Source organism: Terrapene carolina, unplaced genomic scaffold (genome assembly GCF_002925995.2).
Source record: "Terrapene carolina triunguis isolate 2854851 unplaced genomic scaffold, T_m_triunguis-2.0 Scaffold210, whole genome shotgun sequence".
NCBI classification, from domain to species: Eukaryota; Metazoa; Chordata; order Testudines; family Emydidae; genus Terrapene; species Terrapene triunguis.
In genome coordinates, this window is record NW_020664561.1 from 48464596 (window position 1) to 48480405 (window position 15810).

Below are 15810 nucleotides of genomic sequence, written 5' to 3' on the forward strand. Positions count from 1 at the left end.
TGTTGTTACTTCTCCTATCACGTGACAAATAAGGATGTTGAAGATTCCGGGCACCAAGGATGGAATTTTTCAAAAGTGCAAAGGGGGCTATGCGCCCAACTCTCTTAACTCATTAAAAGTCAACGAGAGTTGGGGATTCAATTCCTTCATTACTTCTGAAAGTCTTGGACTAAGTTACTATATATAGCAAGGTGCATTGCTTTCTGGTGATTAGGCGCTTGATCTGAAGCACACTGAAGTGAACTGAAGTCTGTCCATTGACTTCAGTGAGCTTTGGCTTAGATCCTGGACTTGCAAGGCACCTCCACAAGCCTTTATGCTCTTTTTTTTGTCTCTGTATTGACAGAATTTGTTTTTGTACTTCATGAACATATTTAAAACACTGAAAACCTCAATATTTGGGTTTTGATATGATCAGGGAAGGCCTTTCCTTAGTCTTGTGGTAGTTTTTAGGTTTTCATCTATTAATTCTTCAAAGGAAGATGTGCGCTCAGTCTAACAGCTTCAGTTTAAAGGATAAAAAGTACTCTTCATATGGAATGTGTTTGACAATGAAACTTTAAAAGCGTATTCGTGTTGAAAAGTGGTTCTTACCATATGAACCTTCAGATTTGTGGACTGAAAAATATAGGTACAATTTTCTTTAAGATGCTGTCTGGTAGAATAGCAACTAGGCAAGATTCAGCTGAAGCATAACTTCAGATGGTGGTTTAAAGTCGTCTTGAGCAAATAAACATAAGGGAGGACAACCTAGAAAACTAACCATTAAAAATCTGCTTAATATTTATATCCATTTACATTTGTACTACTACCTTAACCTTAACTATCTTGCACAGTGCTGTGTGAAACAGAAATATTTCAAACAGTTGAATTTAGAACAGGTTCATACTCATGTATCCCTTCACATTTATTATTTTATTACTAGTCACAACAAGCTGAAAAATATTCCAGAAGAGCTGACACAGTTGAAACACTTGAAGAGCCTACTTCTCCAACACAATGAGTTGAGTCATTTACCGGATGGGTTTGGACAGCTTATCAGTTTAGAAGAGTTAGTAAGTTGCGTCTTTTTCTAATGGATTTTTTTTCTTGGTTAGCTGGTTTATCTGTACTTTGCTATTGGCAATTCAAAAACTTTGAACTTTGTCTTTGACAGGGCTACCATCTACACCCACTTCATAAGTATTTTAAAATATTCTAATGATTTCTGGGTACCATTGGATGTGACACTATGTCTGATTGAAACCATGTTATTTAGTTTGCCAAATATTAGAGCTTTTTGCAGCATCACACTTAGCTAAAGACAATAGATGTAAAGTTTATTATCTTGAAGTTAATATTAAACCCTTTCCAAAGTCTTTCAAATGTGTAGCAAAAAAATCAAAGGGACCTGGGCTCCTAAGTCACTTAGGCACTTGTGAATATCCCACCCCTGGTTGTCGTCACGGACAGCTCAATGAAATAATCTATCAATACATAGCAGCGGTTAAAGAAAAGCCAACAAAATGTAAGGATGTTTGAAGCATGGGATAGAAAAACTACTGTATTTGACGCTACTCTCACCACTACTGGAGAACCATGTCTTCTGCTCTTGTCCCTAAACGAGGGAAACTCCCAAACATGCTACCCAACTACATTTGATGTTCTCTCTCAGTGATTAACTTTGCACATGGGCTGTTTCTAAACACTCTTCAAAGCCATTTTGTCTACCATGTCTCAATTATTTTTTTTTTCCCCGCCCAGGATCTTTCCAACAACCAACTTGCAACCATTCCATCCAGTTTTGCTTCCCTAACCAGTTTGGTGCGACTCAATTTGGCCCATAACCAACTGAAGAACCTGCCAGCAGAAATCAGCGCAATGAAAAGTAAACTAGTTTCCCACAGCATTTTAAATGTCTTACAATAAATCTATAGTCTCTTGTCTTGAAAGATGTTGCTTGCATTTTTATTGCAGCTGAATAAATAGGTATAATGTGAGGTACTGTAAATGGCTGAAATTAGTCATAGCTCATGGGTTCTCTGGATATCAAACTTCAGGTTTCCGATAGCTGTCATTTCTTGATGGAATGTGAGGAGTAATCAAAGAAGAGCAAGGATAAACCTTGTTCTGCTTAGAGGCTAGTGTTCTGGTTAAGATTATATAACAGATGAGCCTTATGGCATATGCTGTATGGAAAACCAAGCGCATAAAGGAGGTGGTGGAATTAGAGCTGGAGAAAGTATAAATGGATTACTTGTAAAAGTTCAGCTTTAATCTTTGAATCATCTTAAATCATCAGGCTTAATAGCCATTTAAGCTAAATATGGACCGTAATTGCTGTAGCAGATAAAGAGGAACAGATTGTGTACTGATGGTAGACTGTTAGGCCTGGTCTACGTGAATAACGTAGCTGAAGTTGACGTACTTGGATCGACGTACCGTGGCGTCTTCGCCACAGTGAGTCGACTGCTGCCGCTCCCCCATCGACTCTACCTGCGCCTCTCGCTGAGCTGGAGTACAGGAGTTGATGAGAGAGGCCTTGGGGCTCGATTTATTGCCTATAAACTAGACGCGATAAATCGATTCCCTCTGGATCGATCGCTGCCTGCCGATCCAGCCAGTAGTGAAGACATACCCTAAGTTTCTAAACTGACATACTTTAACTATGTGTAGACTAGCTTGTGATCCCTCCATACCACCTCCAATCCCAGCCCCCACACAAGGCCTACTATGTGGCCAACTCTCTGCATTGTCATTGAATACTTAATATTTAATGTGGATAGAGTACTCTGAAAATCTTTGAAGTCTGTTTATAATTAGACAAACAGAAAGCTTTTGCAAACACTGAAGGTGTAGGTATTTCTGAAATTGACAGCTGCCACATAAAGCTTATTTTAGAAAAGCATATTTTGGGTGCCATCTGCATCTCTAGTAAAAGTAAATTTTAGAATTTTTGATATTTCAGTTTTTCACCACTGAAATTATTTCTCTAGGCTTAAAACAACTGGATTGTACTAAAAACCAGTTGGAAACCATACCTTCTGAATTGGCCAGCATGGCATCTTTAGAACAGCTTTATCTAAGAAAAAATAAATTACAGTATTTACCAGAATTTCCATCATGCAAGTTACTGAAGGTATGTTTTGTTACAGCTTTTGTAATCTAAATGGGTTCGGAGTAAACTTTTTTTCTTAACCTTGCTTTGTTGTTGTGATCATGTAAATTATCACAAATTACTTTAAACGTTATCTTAAACTATAATGCTAGGCACAGAATTGTTATCTGTGTGCACAGTAATAACAGTTACAAGTAATAGTTAAACTTAAACTGGAAGATAAATCTACAACTATCTTTAAATTTGGGAAAATAAAAATGAGGATTATGGGGAATGACTGAAAAAACTGAATGTAATAATATACAGTAGATATATGATTTATACTAGTCTCTAGAAATGCTTTGTTGTTCCAAGCATTTTGTAAAATGATGGGCTGTCCGTCTGATCTGTACCTAGCAGGAAGATGGACCTGTCTTGAGTAAGAATATTCTGAAAGCTTATATGAGAAGCACATCTCTCCATGTATAGACTGTAAATTCTATTCACATTTGTTTTATGATTTGAGAACTGCATCTTGAGTGCAGAAGGCAAAACCTAAAATAAATCCCATTGACATCTGCAAGGCGTGCTTTTGTTGCATTCTGTGAGTCATATAGATATACACAGAGTCATATAGTGTAAACCTATAGCAAAACCTACGTGGATCAATGTGCTGTGATGTCCGAAGATCCAGATTTACTGGAAAGGAAGTTATTGCTATTCCTAGCTTTTTGTTGCAGGGAAGATATGTAGTCTTTCTATACATACAAACCATATACCCAAATGTTCGTTTGTGACCAAAATTCTTAATACTTGATGATGCAGGATCTTGCATATTAGCTGAGTAACAGACTATAGAATGCCTATTGTGTTGTGGTTTATAAGTCTCTATTGAAGTTTCTTAAATGTTTTGATGAGGAAAGATTTGTCTTCTGTATGTAAGTGGGGATCCTACAAGGGAACCTACCCCCTTTCTTTTCTACATACTTCTTCTCTTCCTCCCATGCTTTGAGACATGTATGCTTTGAGAGCATATCTGCTTTATTTACAGTTAGCCCCATAACTTTAATATTAATCATCAGTTAGTATAAGTATCTTTGGTAGGGGACAGTAGTTTTTTATAACATGAGAAAAATATACGAAAGGGCTATGAAGGAAATGAAAAAAATTCTCCTCTTTAGTAATTAGGCCATGTACTATATTGTAAATGAATTATCTGTGGTATCTATAACAATGATAGTGTTGTTACTTTTCAATAACAAACCCTTCAGAAATGGGATAAGCAACAGAGCTTTAAGGACAAAAAAGATTTAAGGCTAACTTTTTCAAATGTGGGTTCCTGCAGTTAGGTTTTTAAGATCAAGATTTTCAGAAGTGACTTGTAATTATGAACATTACCCCCTTCACTTTGTCAAGTTGGACACCCTAAAATGGAGGTGCAGTGTCAGAGTTGAGATGAGTAAATTACATTTTGCCACAGAAATATAATTTTGATGCTCTCTGCTTCAATAGGAGTTACATGTTGGTGAAAATCAGATTGAAGTGTTAAGTGCAGAGCATCTTAAGCATCTGAATTCTCTCTGCGTGTTAGAGCTTAGAGATAACAAGCTAAAATCACTGCCTGATGAAATTACTCTGCTTCAGGGGTTGGAGCGACTTGACTTAACCAACAATGATATCAGTAGGTAAGATTAAAAACCACATGAATCTGTGGTGAGGCATAACTAATGAAATCAGTCTTCATTGTTTGCAGCAGTGAATTATTATTCTAATAATTCTGTAGTTATAAACTTACATTGTGCTTCAGTATTTTTGTAAAACAACTAAATGATTTGGTTATAAAATAAAATTGAACCCTGAGGTGGTTCTTCTGATTCACTTTACCTTTTGTGGTCTTGATTCCACTACATCTTCTTTCTTACATGTGATATCCTTGTGTATCTAAGATTCAGAATAGTAGATGATCTGACTGACTGGTGCTAATCATATTCTACTTTTGTTGAAGTCAGTCTCTGAAATGAGCTACTTCTATTTGCAGCTTGCCTTGTGCTCTGGGGAATCTTCCTCAGTTGAAACTCCTGGCATTAGAGGGAAATCCTTTGAGAACTATTCGAAGAGACATGTTACAGGTAAGTACACTTAGTTTGATATATCAAGCTGTATTTGATTCCTATGTTAAAGGACTTCATTAAAATTACAAAGGCAAGCTCTCAAAAGTTAGGGAATGCCACAATTAAGGTTGATTGTGTAACCTTAATTATGTTGTCTCCTGCCATATGTATGCATTATGATAGTCTTTAATTACGTTATTATATCCTGTCTTTTTCCACAGAACCCCTACCTTATTCAGTGCACAGGATGGATGATGATAAATTAATGAGTAGCTATTCAATAGTGTTTTCTCCTCATTCTTCAGTGTGTGGCCTGCATACTATTCAAACCCTGCTCTGAATACAGAATTATTAATTTCCTTGTGGGGTTTTCTGTGGCACTGTGAAGGAATTGACTCCTTGTGGCCGGGTGCAGGTGTAGTAGACTCTCCTCTTTCTGGGTATGCCCTGCAGATAACTGCTCCAGCCCTGTAATGGTCTGCCCCCTCTTGTGACTCAGCCCTCCGTCCAGGTCCTATATTTATGTCTGCCCTATTGGGGATATATAAAGAGTCCAGCAATAGACAGACCTATGGTCAGGCGAAGGGCTCCAGAACTCACCTGGTCGGGGTCTCAGGCTCTTGACTCTTCTTTGACTTCAAGGTCTTCTCTTGTCCAAATTCCCCCATATGAAGAACAGGCACCTGCCCTCTCCTAAGGTTCCAATTCCAGGTGCAATAGTAGGCAGCTAAATTATGCACCCAAAATACTATACTGCTGCTTCCCTGGATCACTTCCTACTAGTCCCCTCTTTCCCAATGCATAGTCACTAAAAAACTGAAATCAAAGGGAAAGTCTCAGAGCTTATGCATGTCCTTCCTCTTTGGGTTTGGCAAAGTCACCACAGCCAGAAAGCTCAGGCAGCTGGACCACCTGCAGTGCTTCTTCCCAGGAGCTGCATGTGAAGGTCACTTTATCTCCATTGTCTTCCCTCCTACAGAGCTGGTCTGTTCTCCTTTTGAGCTCCTCCTCCAAGCCATACATGCTTTGCAGGTGTGGCAGGGTAGGGTTCCCCAGGCCCAGAGTTGGTTCTTAATTCCTCCTTCCTGGTACAGGGTTTGAATACCCCACGACAGGTTCTTATCACTATAGTATCTGAGTGCTTCAGAATGATTGTTTACAATACCCCTGTGAAGTGAGGGTATGGTATTATCCCCATTTTACAGATGGGGAACTGAGAAATTAAGGTCAGAAGTATCCGCTAATTTTGGCTGCCCAATTTGAGACAGCTAGAACCTGATTTTTCAGAGCACTTAGCATTATATAGCACTCTGTAGGTTCAGAGCAGAACTCCCATTGACTTCAGCTGCAGTTTTGTATGATTCAGCGCTTCTGTAAATCAGACCCCAGGATCTTAAATTAGGCACCAGTAAATGAGGAACACACAATCAGTAACCACATATGAAAAGTTTGGTTTAAATGAATTTCCTAGCATCATATAGAAGCTCTGTGCCAGAGGCAGGCATGGAATCCAGTTCCCCAGAACAGCATTCATCTGCCTTAACCATGAGACCATCCATTTTCTTTCTGCAATTCTCTGCCTTGTTCACTACACACCTTTTCAGGGCACACATTTACATGGGGTGTGTCAGCTTACAGCTCTTCTTCCGATTCCTCCAAAACCTCTTACTGAGATTCTGGTTGTGCTTCTTCCCTCACCTCTTGATTTTTGCACACCCATCTGTGGCTCCACAAAATTGCAGGACCACTTCGTCAACCTCCTGGCGTTGACCAGTGTGGCCACCCATCATACCAGGAGGAGGAAGTTGTATGCGGGGGATGCTCTTTGACTGTGGGGCCTATTTCCGTTCCCTTCTCTGAGCAGAGTCCATTGACTCCCTGGACTCCTTTGAGGAGCAGTGGGTGCTGTCAGGGGTTCGCTGCTCGGTGTCCCCCTCTGGATCTCTGATTTTTTTTTTTTTAACCTTTGGAAAAACAGGTCATTTGTGGTCCCCAGAAATCAATTGTGGCCTGGGCTTAGTGGTTCATCCTCCTTAATTGAGGGGGCAGGCCTTTAGTTATGAGTGGGCCTAAACCTTTATGCTTCAGTACTACAAGTAGTACTTCAGCTTCTGCAATACTTCCAGTTTCTGCAACAAATGGGGCATGGGTCCTGTGGGAAAAATAGTACGTGAGCATGGAACTAAAGACTGTATCATAGTGAGTCATAAGGGGGACAAATTAAGGTTTCACAGGCAACATTAATTCTGGCACTTCCTAACTTTTGGGTGCTTAACTTAGGAACCTTAATAATGTTCTTTTAATGTATTTTTTGTGTAATTTCCTATGTTTTTAAAAAGCAATTGAAAAATCAGAAATGCCATCGTTTGCTATTATATTGAAACCCACATGGTTCATCAGTGGGGTTGGAACCATTAGGTTCTCCACACAGACCTCTGCCACTTGAACTAACAGAGTAACTGATAATAAGTAAGGTGTCCAGCTGGAGTGCTGTCCTCATAGAGGATGGCAGACCCACTTTGCCTGTGGGTTTGACATATATTAGCTGATAGCAGAGGAACGGTGAGACTCAGAAAACTTGGATTCTTCACCAGGTTCTAGAGGGGAGTGTTCTCTAGTGATTGCAGATCCTTCTGCCCTGTCTCTTCCAATCTGTCCCAGTCCTGTCTCTTCCCCATCCCTGGCTCCTTGTCCCAGCCCCATTCTTCTTCCCTACATAGTCTCAGTCTCCGTCTCCATTCCTCAAGCTTCTCATCTTAGTCTCTGTGCCTAGCCAGTCCTAGTCTCCCACTCCCAAGTTGCCTGTTTGAGTCCCAATTCCCTCCCTCCATTCCTAGTTTCTCTTGTTTCTACCCCAGCCCAACATCTTGTCCTCTGTCTCCTGGCCCAACCAGTTCCACCTAGCTCCTTCTTTGATCTGTCTCATCTGTTACCAGTTTCCAGTCTCTCACACTAGGTTCTTCATTCCATCTCAGTCTCCCACCCCAACCCTGCCTGGCTGCTTGTCCCAGTCTCCGATCTCTGTTTCCTTTTCCAGGTCTTTTTGCCCAGCCAGTCCCAGTACTCTCCCCATAGCCCAGCTCCTTGTCAAATGTCTTCATTCCCCCCCACTAATTTCTAATCCCAGTCTCCCTCCAGCTCCTCTTCAGATCTCAGTGGTATACACTCCAGCATTCTGGTACAAATTTTTCCCCTCAGCACCTTTCAGTCCAAGTCTCCTCCATCACCAGCTCCTAATCCCGGTCTCCTTGCTCAACCAGTCCCAGCTTCCCTTCCCCCTTGGACTTTCAATCCCAGTCTCCATCCTCCCCCAACTCCCAGTCACAGTTTCTCTCTTCCCCTCCTCTCCAGTCCCAATCTCCCTAGGCTCCTTGTCCAATCCTTTCCCTGCTGCTAGTCCAGCTCTTGTCCCCTCTGCATTCCAGTTAGGTTCCCTTCTCCATGCTGCCTGGGTGTCAGCAGGGAGATCACTGAGAGCACTTCAAATACAGGCTACATTTCCTAACCTTGCAGCAGCCAGAGGTGGCAATTAAAGGAAAAATCTGGCTTCACCCCTGTATCCTGGGGCAGGTAGAAACATGCTCAGTCACTTTGTGGGGAAGAGTGTACAGAAAACTGAACTGATCACTCTGTGAGGAACTCTCTACTGAGCTTGTATGAACTGAGATTTTTTCAAGGGCTTATTACATTTAGCCGAATCTGGGTTGATGTTCACAGGAACAGCCAAAGGTCCACCCCCTGCCAAATTTCAAGTCTTTGCTCCAAAGCATGAAGGCATTAGAGCTTTTTAAAGAAAAGGTTACCATAATATTTTAACATTGGCAAAACAATGTGGTTTTCTCTGACTTAATTGTTGGAAATATTGACATTTTCCCCAAAAAATTAGCCTGAGGCAGATACCAGACATGGAAATCTTCAGCCCAAATGGTTAAAGTTTTTGGCAAAGTTGAGAATCCACTGAAAACATGATGATATAGTGGAAAGTGTCAGGCAACCTTAATAACATGCAGTGCTATGAGCTTTCCCTACAATACTGACCCTTTTCATTCATTGTTTCTAATAAAATTTCAGAAATACTGATTGACAAGTGCTTTTATCTTCATGTTTTTTCTCTGCATTTTTAGAAAGGCACCCAAGAACTCCTGAAGTATCTGAGAAGCAAAATCCAAGGTACAGTATTACTTTGCAATATATGTTGAAAGAAGAGACTTTTTTTTTTTTTTTTTTTTTTTTAAACTGTTGTGGCTTTAAATGCATTAGAACTTAGAACAAGTTGCCCTGGTTATCTTGTCCAGTTCTCCTAATATGATTAGCAGTGCTCTTTTTCCACAACAATTTGCTTTTATAATTTAACACTGATGTTCCTTTCCTCATTTTCACAGAGGATGACACCAATTTGACTATATCCAAATAATAAGAATTTGTTCTAGGGTATTTAGAATAATGATAATTTAAATTGCTTTCCTCCTGTGGTCGTATGAGTTTATGGCCTCTAAACTCTGCATAAGGAATTCAGATGGTAGCTTTTCTTCTGAACCTCCTAGTTGACCTACATCCTGCAGTTCACCATTTTTAAGCTCCTTCATCTGCCCAGTGGCTTGATTGTACAGTGAGAAATGCTGATCCTCTATTTGAGTGTTAATTGTACTTGCAAAATAACATTACCCTCGGGATTACAAATTTAAACTGCCCAAGGTAGGTGTATGTGTAGGTGAGTCTGCCTTAAATAATCTTTTATGACATGAGGACTTACTTTAGCTAATTAAGAATGTAAACAGTATTTTTGGATTGCCTGAAACTAAACATTCAAATCCAGGTCCATCTGAACTGGCTTCTCCCCATTTAGTAGTTTATTTCCATTAGCGATGTCGTGGCTAACATAAAAATCTTAAACTAGAGAATTAGATTGAATGTTTCAGGAGAGTTATTTCTCTGGACAGCCAGTTTGAAATTTTGGTGGGGTACTTTCCCCTTATGTTGAATAGAGAAAACTGATTTGATCTTGGAAGACATAGATGCTACATTTGAATCTAGCCTCTACCTCTCTGGATAGGAGAGTCAAAACGCTATGTAATAGTATGAAAGACTGTGGATAAAATTTTCAAAAGCACCTAAGTGAAAAATAAGAAAATGGGTGGGGGGTGGGAACTGAGCCCTAGCCACCCTACTGCCTGTGCTTGTTTCTGCTCTTTTCAAGAGAGAAAATGTGTACCATGAACCTTTCTAACCTATTTCTCAGGATCTTTCATTTAAATGTGTCTGTCATAAAGCTAATGGAAAAAATATGGTGGTATGCCTGAAAACAAATTAAATTATCTAGTTATTTGATTTACATGGTAAATAGGTGTATATATAAATAAACTGCCTCATACATCTATGAATTTAGAGAAACTTTCTCCATTTAATATAGAAGGGTCCTTGGTAGCTTATAGCCTGAGCATAGCTGTTTGAATACACATACTCAGTACCATTTTTCCTTCTAGTATAATACCTTTCACTGACTATGTATGGTTGATTTATTCCTTTTTATAATGTGTTTATCTCTTTGCACCAGAAGATGGCAGTATTAAACAATCAGTTCAGTGCCTTGTACGGGGTTGCACATGGCTTTTGAAATGTCAGGTTCTTCGATATTGTCCTGAAAAATTAAATACTAGCACTAACTGGGTAAAGTGAGTATGGATATAGGTAGTTTATCAGACTCACTTAGTTTATATAGAGATGCTATGCTGCAGATGATAAAGTTAGTTATACTTACACTTATTGCAATATCTATCTAGGTATTGCACCTGTTACTAGGAGGTCTGAGAGCTAGATAAACTGATGACTGCAGCAGTCCTGTTTCATAGAAGTTTGGCTTGAAAAATAATGCATGTTGTTGTTTTTGACCCCTCTGTAGTAAAAGCATGACTGGATGTGTTAAAAGATAGGAAACAAAGGGTAGGTATGAATGGTCAGCTTTCAGAATGGAGAGAGGTAAATAGTGGTTTCCCCCAGGGGTCTGTTCTGGGACAAGTCCTATTCAACATATTCATAAATGATCTGGAAAAAGGGGTAAACAGTGTGGTGGCAAAATTTGCAGATGGTACAAAATTACTAAAGATAGTTAAGACGCAGGTAGACTGCGAAGAGCTACAAAAGGATCTCTCAAAACTGCGTGACTGGGCAACAAAATGGCAGATGAAATGCAAAGTAATACACATTGGAAAGCATAATCCCAACTATACATATAAAATGATGGGGTCTAAATTAGCTGTTACCACTCAAGAAAGAGATCTTGGAGTCATTGTGGATAGTTCTCTGAAAACATCCACTCAATGTGCAGTGGCAGTCAAAAAAGTGAACAGAATGCTGGGAATAATTAAGAAAGGGATCGATAATAGGACAGAAAATATCATGTTGCCTCTGTATAAATCCATGGTATGCCCACATCTTGAATACTGTGTGCAGATGTGGTCGCCCCATCTCAAAAAAGATATATTGGAATTGGAAAAGGTTCAGAAAAGGGCAACAAATATGATTAGGGGTATGGAATGGCTTCTGTATGAGGAGAGATTGATAAGACTGGGACTTTTCAGCTTGGAAAAGAGATGGCTAAGGGGAGATATGATTGAGGTCTATAAAATCATAGCTGGTGTGGAGAAAGTAGATATGAAAAGTAGTAAACAACACTTCCTTAACACAAGAACTAGGGGTCACCAAATGAAATTAATAGGCAGTAGGTTTAAAACAAATAAAAGGAAGTATTTGTTCACACAATGCACAGTCAACCTGTGGAACTCCTTGCAGAGGATGTTGTGAAGGCCACGACCGTAACAGGGTTCAAAAAAGAACTAGATGAATTCATGGAGGATAGGTCCAGCAATGGCTATTAGCCAGGATGGCCAGGAATGGTGTCCCTAGCCTCTGTTTGCCAGAAGCTGGGAGTGAGCGATCATCAATCACTTGATGATTACCTATTCTGTTCATTCCCTCTGGGGCACCTGGCACTGGCCACTGTCGGAAGACTGGATACAGGGCTAGATGGACCTTTGGTCTGACCCAGTAGAGCCAGTCTTATGTTAATCTATATCTGCTCCCATACATTTTTTATAAGTGCTGCTTAAAGTCTGTATAGTTTCCTTTCTTAGTGGAAACTAGGCTTAGAATATAGTTGTATTTTGACAGATTCTTATACTAACCCCTGGGTACATGGTGTCTTAAAGCCTGTTGCCGCAGCTCCATACATGCACAGTTATAGATTTGGATTCTTTAATTCTCTGGATTTACTAAAGAGATACATTCCAGACTGTTCTCTAACCACTGACGCCATTTTCCTCAAGATGACAGATAACAAACAGTAGGAACTCTAGAGAGAGGGTACTACATGTGTGCTTATACAAGTATTAACATCTATTAAATGCTGTTTTTTTACATGTATGGTTGTTTTCTCTAGATGATATAACTAGCCCAAATGAGGGGTCTCCTGTGACAGCCATGACTCTTCCAAGTGAGTCAAGAATTAACATTCATGCCATAACTGCATTAAAAGTATTAGAATATAGGTATGTGTTTCACAAGGCTATCTATTTCTAGAACTGTAAGAATCCTTTCTTGTTTTACATTTCCTTTGTTTTCAGACTCAGTGCTAGAGCTGGTCAAAATATTTTTGATGAAACTTTTTTCTGTAAAAAAACATTGTTTTATCAAAACTGAAACATTTTGTGGAAATGTATCAGTTTGGACAAAAATTTCATCAAGAAGATTTCTTGGGTCAAGACAGCCAGAGAGCCAGGCACTCATCCAGAACTGCCCAGTGATTAGGACACACACCTAGGATGTGTGGGATGTCTACACTGCTATTAGACACCCATGGTTGGCCTATGTCAGCTGACAGGCTCGTGGCGCTCAGGCTGCAGGGCTCTGTAATTGTAGTATAGATGTCTTTTTGGCTCGAGCTGCAGCCTGAGCTCTGGGACTCTCCCACCTTGCAGGGTCCTAGAGCCCAGTCTCCAGCCAGAGCATGGGACATCTACACTTCAATTAAACAGCCCTTTGGCCCAAGTCTTGTGAGCCTGAGTCAGCTGGCACAGGCCAGCTATGGATTTTTAATTGCAGTGTAGACATACCCTGGGAGACCAAAGTTCAAGTCCCTGCTCCAAACCGGGCAGGACTCGAACCTTGATCTCCCACATCCCAGGTAAGGGCCCTAACCACCACTTTCTTGTCTATTTTGGGTGGGGGGTGTGTGTGTGTATGTGTCTGTCTGTCTCTCGCACACAGGTTTTTTTTGTGAAAAATTCAGAAGGTTTAATTTTCGTTCCAACTGGGAATGAAAATAAATTCCAAAACCCAACGTTTTTTCAAGGCAGAATTCTGTTTCTCTGGCCAGCCCTATATGGTGCATCCCAGACATGCAGCGAGCCTAAACTCTTGCACATCCTGGTATTGCTTCTGTATCTTTTTATTTTGTGTGCCCTGTAACAAGCATGGCAGAGTTTCTTTAAAGCTCACTGAAATGTTAATGCATCAGACACTTCTTTAGCACCTTTTATCAGATCTCAAGTGTTTTAGAAACATTAAGAAATTACCCTCCCCAAACCCCTTTGTGGTTTGTAAGGAATCTCTTCAACTACTATTGAAATGTAAGCAATGTTTCACAGGTTAGGTCAAGAAGTGGAAAAAAGATACCACATCCACTTGAAACTGCAGGATGTGTGCACAATGTAATTATTGGAGCTGGAATAGGGCCAGAACAATAGGGTTAATGCCCTTTCTCTAATGAAAAGTGCCATGGGATCTTTAATTACCACAAATGTTCAGAAATTCTGAAAGATGACAACTCCAGCATCAGGGACCCTGTGGCAGTATACTGGGGTATTGGCTCTGAGGTAAGAATGACACCTATGTAGTCCCAGCATCTTTTCCTCTGGCACTTACATGTTTGAGGGATTGATTTGGCCCAAGAATGCACATCTTCTAAGGTCTGAGAACAGATCAGGATCACAGCATGAGGTGATAAAATTGCCTCTGCACGAGGTACCATGGCACCATGTTCTGATAGCCTTCTGGTTAAGAGGAATTCAAAAACATCCACATTTCAGTAAATTTTTCCGCTGATTATCTTTCTAAAAGAGGAAGAATGTCCAGTTAATGAACAGAGAATGATTGACATATTCATGTTACTCTGCTAAATAAGATGCTTTTTGTTTAGTGAGAAACGAGCAGCTGTGATTCCTGATGAAATATTTAATGCAGTCGGAAGCAATTCTGTCACTACTGTAAACTTCAGCAAGAATCAGCTGAATGAAATTCCAAAAAGGTATAGCTACTTCTTAGTAGATGTCATTCCACATCCTAATAATTCTTTTCTCTCCTTGTCCCTCAGCAATGTATTAAAACGTTGTGTTTTTAACTTTGTTGCCAAGAATATTTACTCCATATCTTAATTTCTACATCAAGATGTATTTTATGTTATGATGCTATGAATAAGACAATTGCACCTTTTATTAAAAAGGACGTTGCTTATTCCGAGTAGTGTGCAGGTATCTTACATAGACGCTAATTGTAAGTGAAAGAAGCATAGCTAGGAGAAGAGATGGCTGAGTAATACTTTCATTACACACATGCGTGTGTGTGTGTGTGTTTATTTTTTTGCTTTGCTAAGAGTTGTTGAAACAAATGAGGGGATACTTCAATGACACGTCACATAATAAAAATACAGTACAGCCAGTTGACTGGTTTGGTGAATCTGTAGGATTGTTCATTGTTATCACCACAAAGTGGTTCACCTTTTCCTATCCAAAGAAATAATTTGTGTGGATCCACTGCTTTGAGAGCTGACAACTGTGTGCTATAGATGAGGGCCAACTTAAAATGCAACTTTTGCAGGTACTTCAGTTTAGTGTTTCCTACAAGCATAAATAATTTCAACATATTCCCCCTTCAGTGATAGTCTGGCAGACTCTCCAAGCATAAGCCACTAGTACTGTAGCTTTAGATATTATTGGACTTCATTCTACCTCAGTGGAAGTCCACGGAAAGTGTCGCCATAACTTTAGTGGGAGCAACACAGTCTTTTATTTGTAAAGCACTTAAGAGTGTGCTGTACTAGATAAAAAGGAAGACATGATCCCTTCCCCAAGGAACTTACAGACTAAATAGATGACACAGGAATGTGCTTAATTCTAATTGATTTAATAGCACAGTGGTATCTTTTTTACAACATGAATTACTGTTTGTGGGCCTCAAGAAAGAAGTGAGTTTTCAGGAGGGATTCTGATGCTTAACAGGGGAACTGAGAGCTACTGAAATTGACTCCCCTGTCTGGCACAATAGCCTTGTGGCTCAAGCTAGGAGCCACGGATCAGAACTGCCAAGCCACCATCCATGCAGTGAGGCAGAGATGAAGAGTCAGAAAGAGAGCCCACCCAGGGGAAGGAGGAGCCACAATCCTGATTAGGGCCTCTAGGGGCTACAGTAAAATAAAAAATATTATCTGGTAAGAGGAACACCCATCCTTGTGTTCTGACAAGCAGAGTATATAAGCTGCAGTGCCTAGACCAGGGGTCGGCAACGTTGGGACGCGGCTCGCCAGGGTAAGCACCCTGGCGGGCCGGGCCAGTTTTATTTACCTGTTGACGC

General features: G+C 40.2%; 1 protein-coding gene across 1 annotated transcript in view; it reads left to right on the forward strand.

Annotated features, from left to right (window-relative positions):
- LOC112115984 (leucine-rich repeat-containing protein 40) overlaps positions 1 to 15810 on the forward strand; it is a 29565-nt gene that overhangs the window by 4363 nt on the left and 9392 nt on the right. Inside the window, exons 4-12 of the mRNA XM_026655702.1 lie at positions 926 to 1055; positions 1744 to 1867; positions 2976 to 3118; positions 4589 to 4761; positions 5115 to 5205; positions 9312 to 9357; positions 12623 to 12731; positions 14381 to 14545; positions 15370 to 15402. Coding sequence (XP_026511487.1) covers positions 926 to 1055; positions 1744 to 1867; positions 2976 to 3118; positions 4589 to 4761; positions 5115 to 5205; positions 9312 to 9357; positions 12623 to 12731; positions 14381 to 14545; positions 15370 to 15402 — 1014 coding nt within the window. The remainder of the gene's footprint in view (positions 1 to 925; positions 1056 to 1743; positions 1868 to 2975; positions 3119 to 4588; positions 4762 to 5114; positions 5206 to 9311; positions 9358 to 12622; positions 12732 to 14380; positions 14546 to 15369; positions 15403 to 15810) is intronic.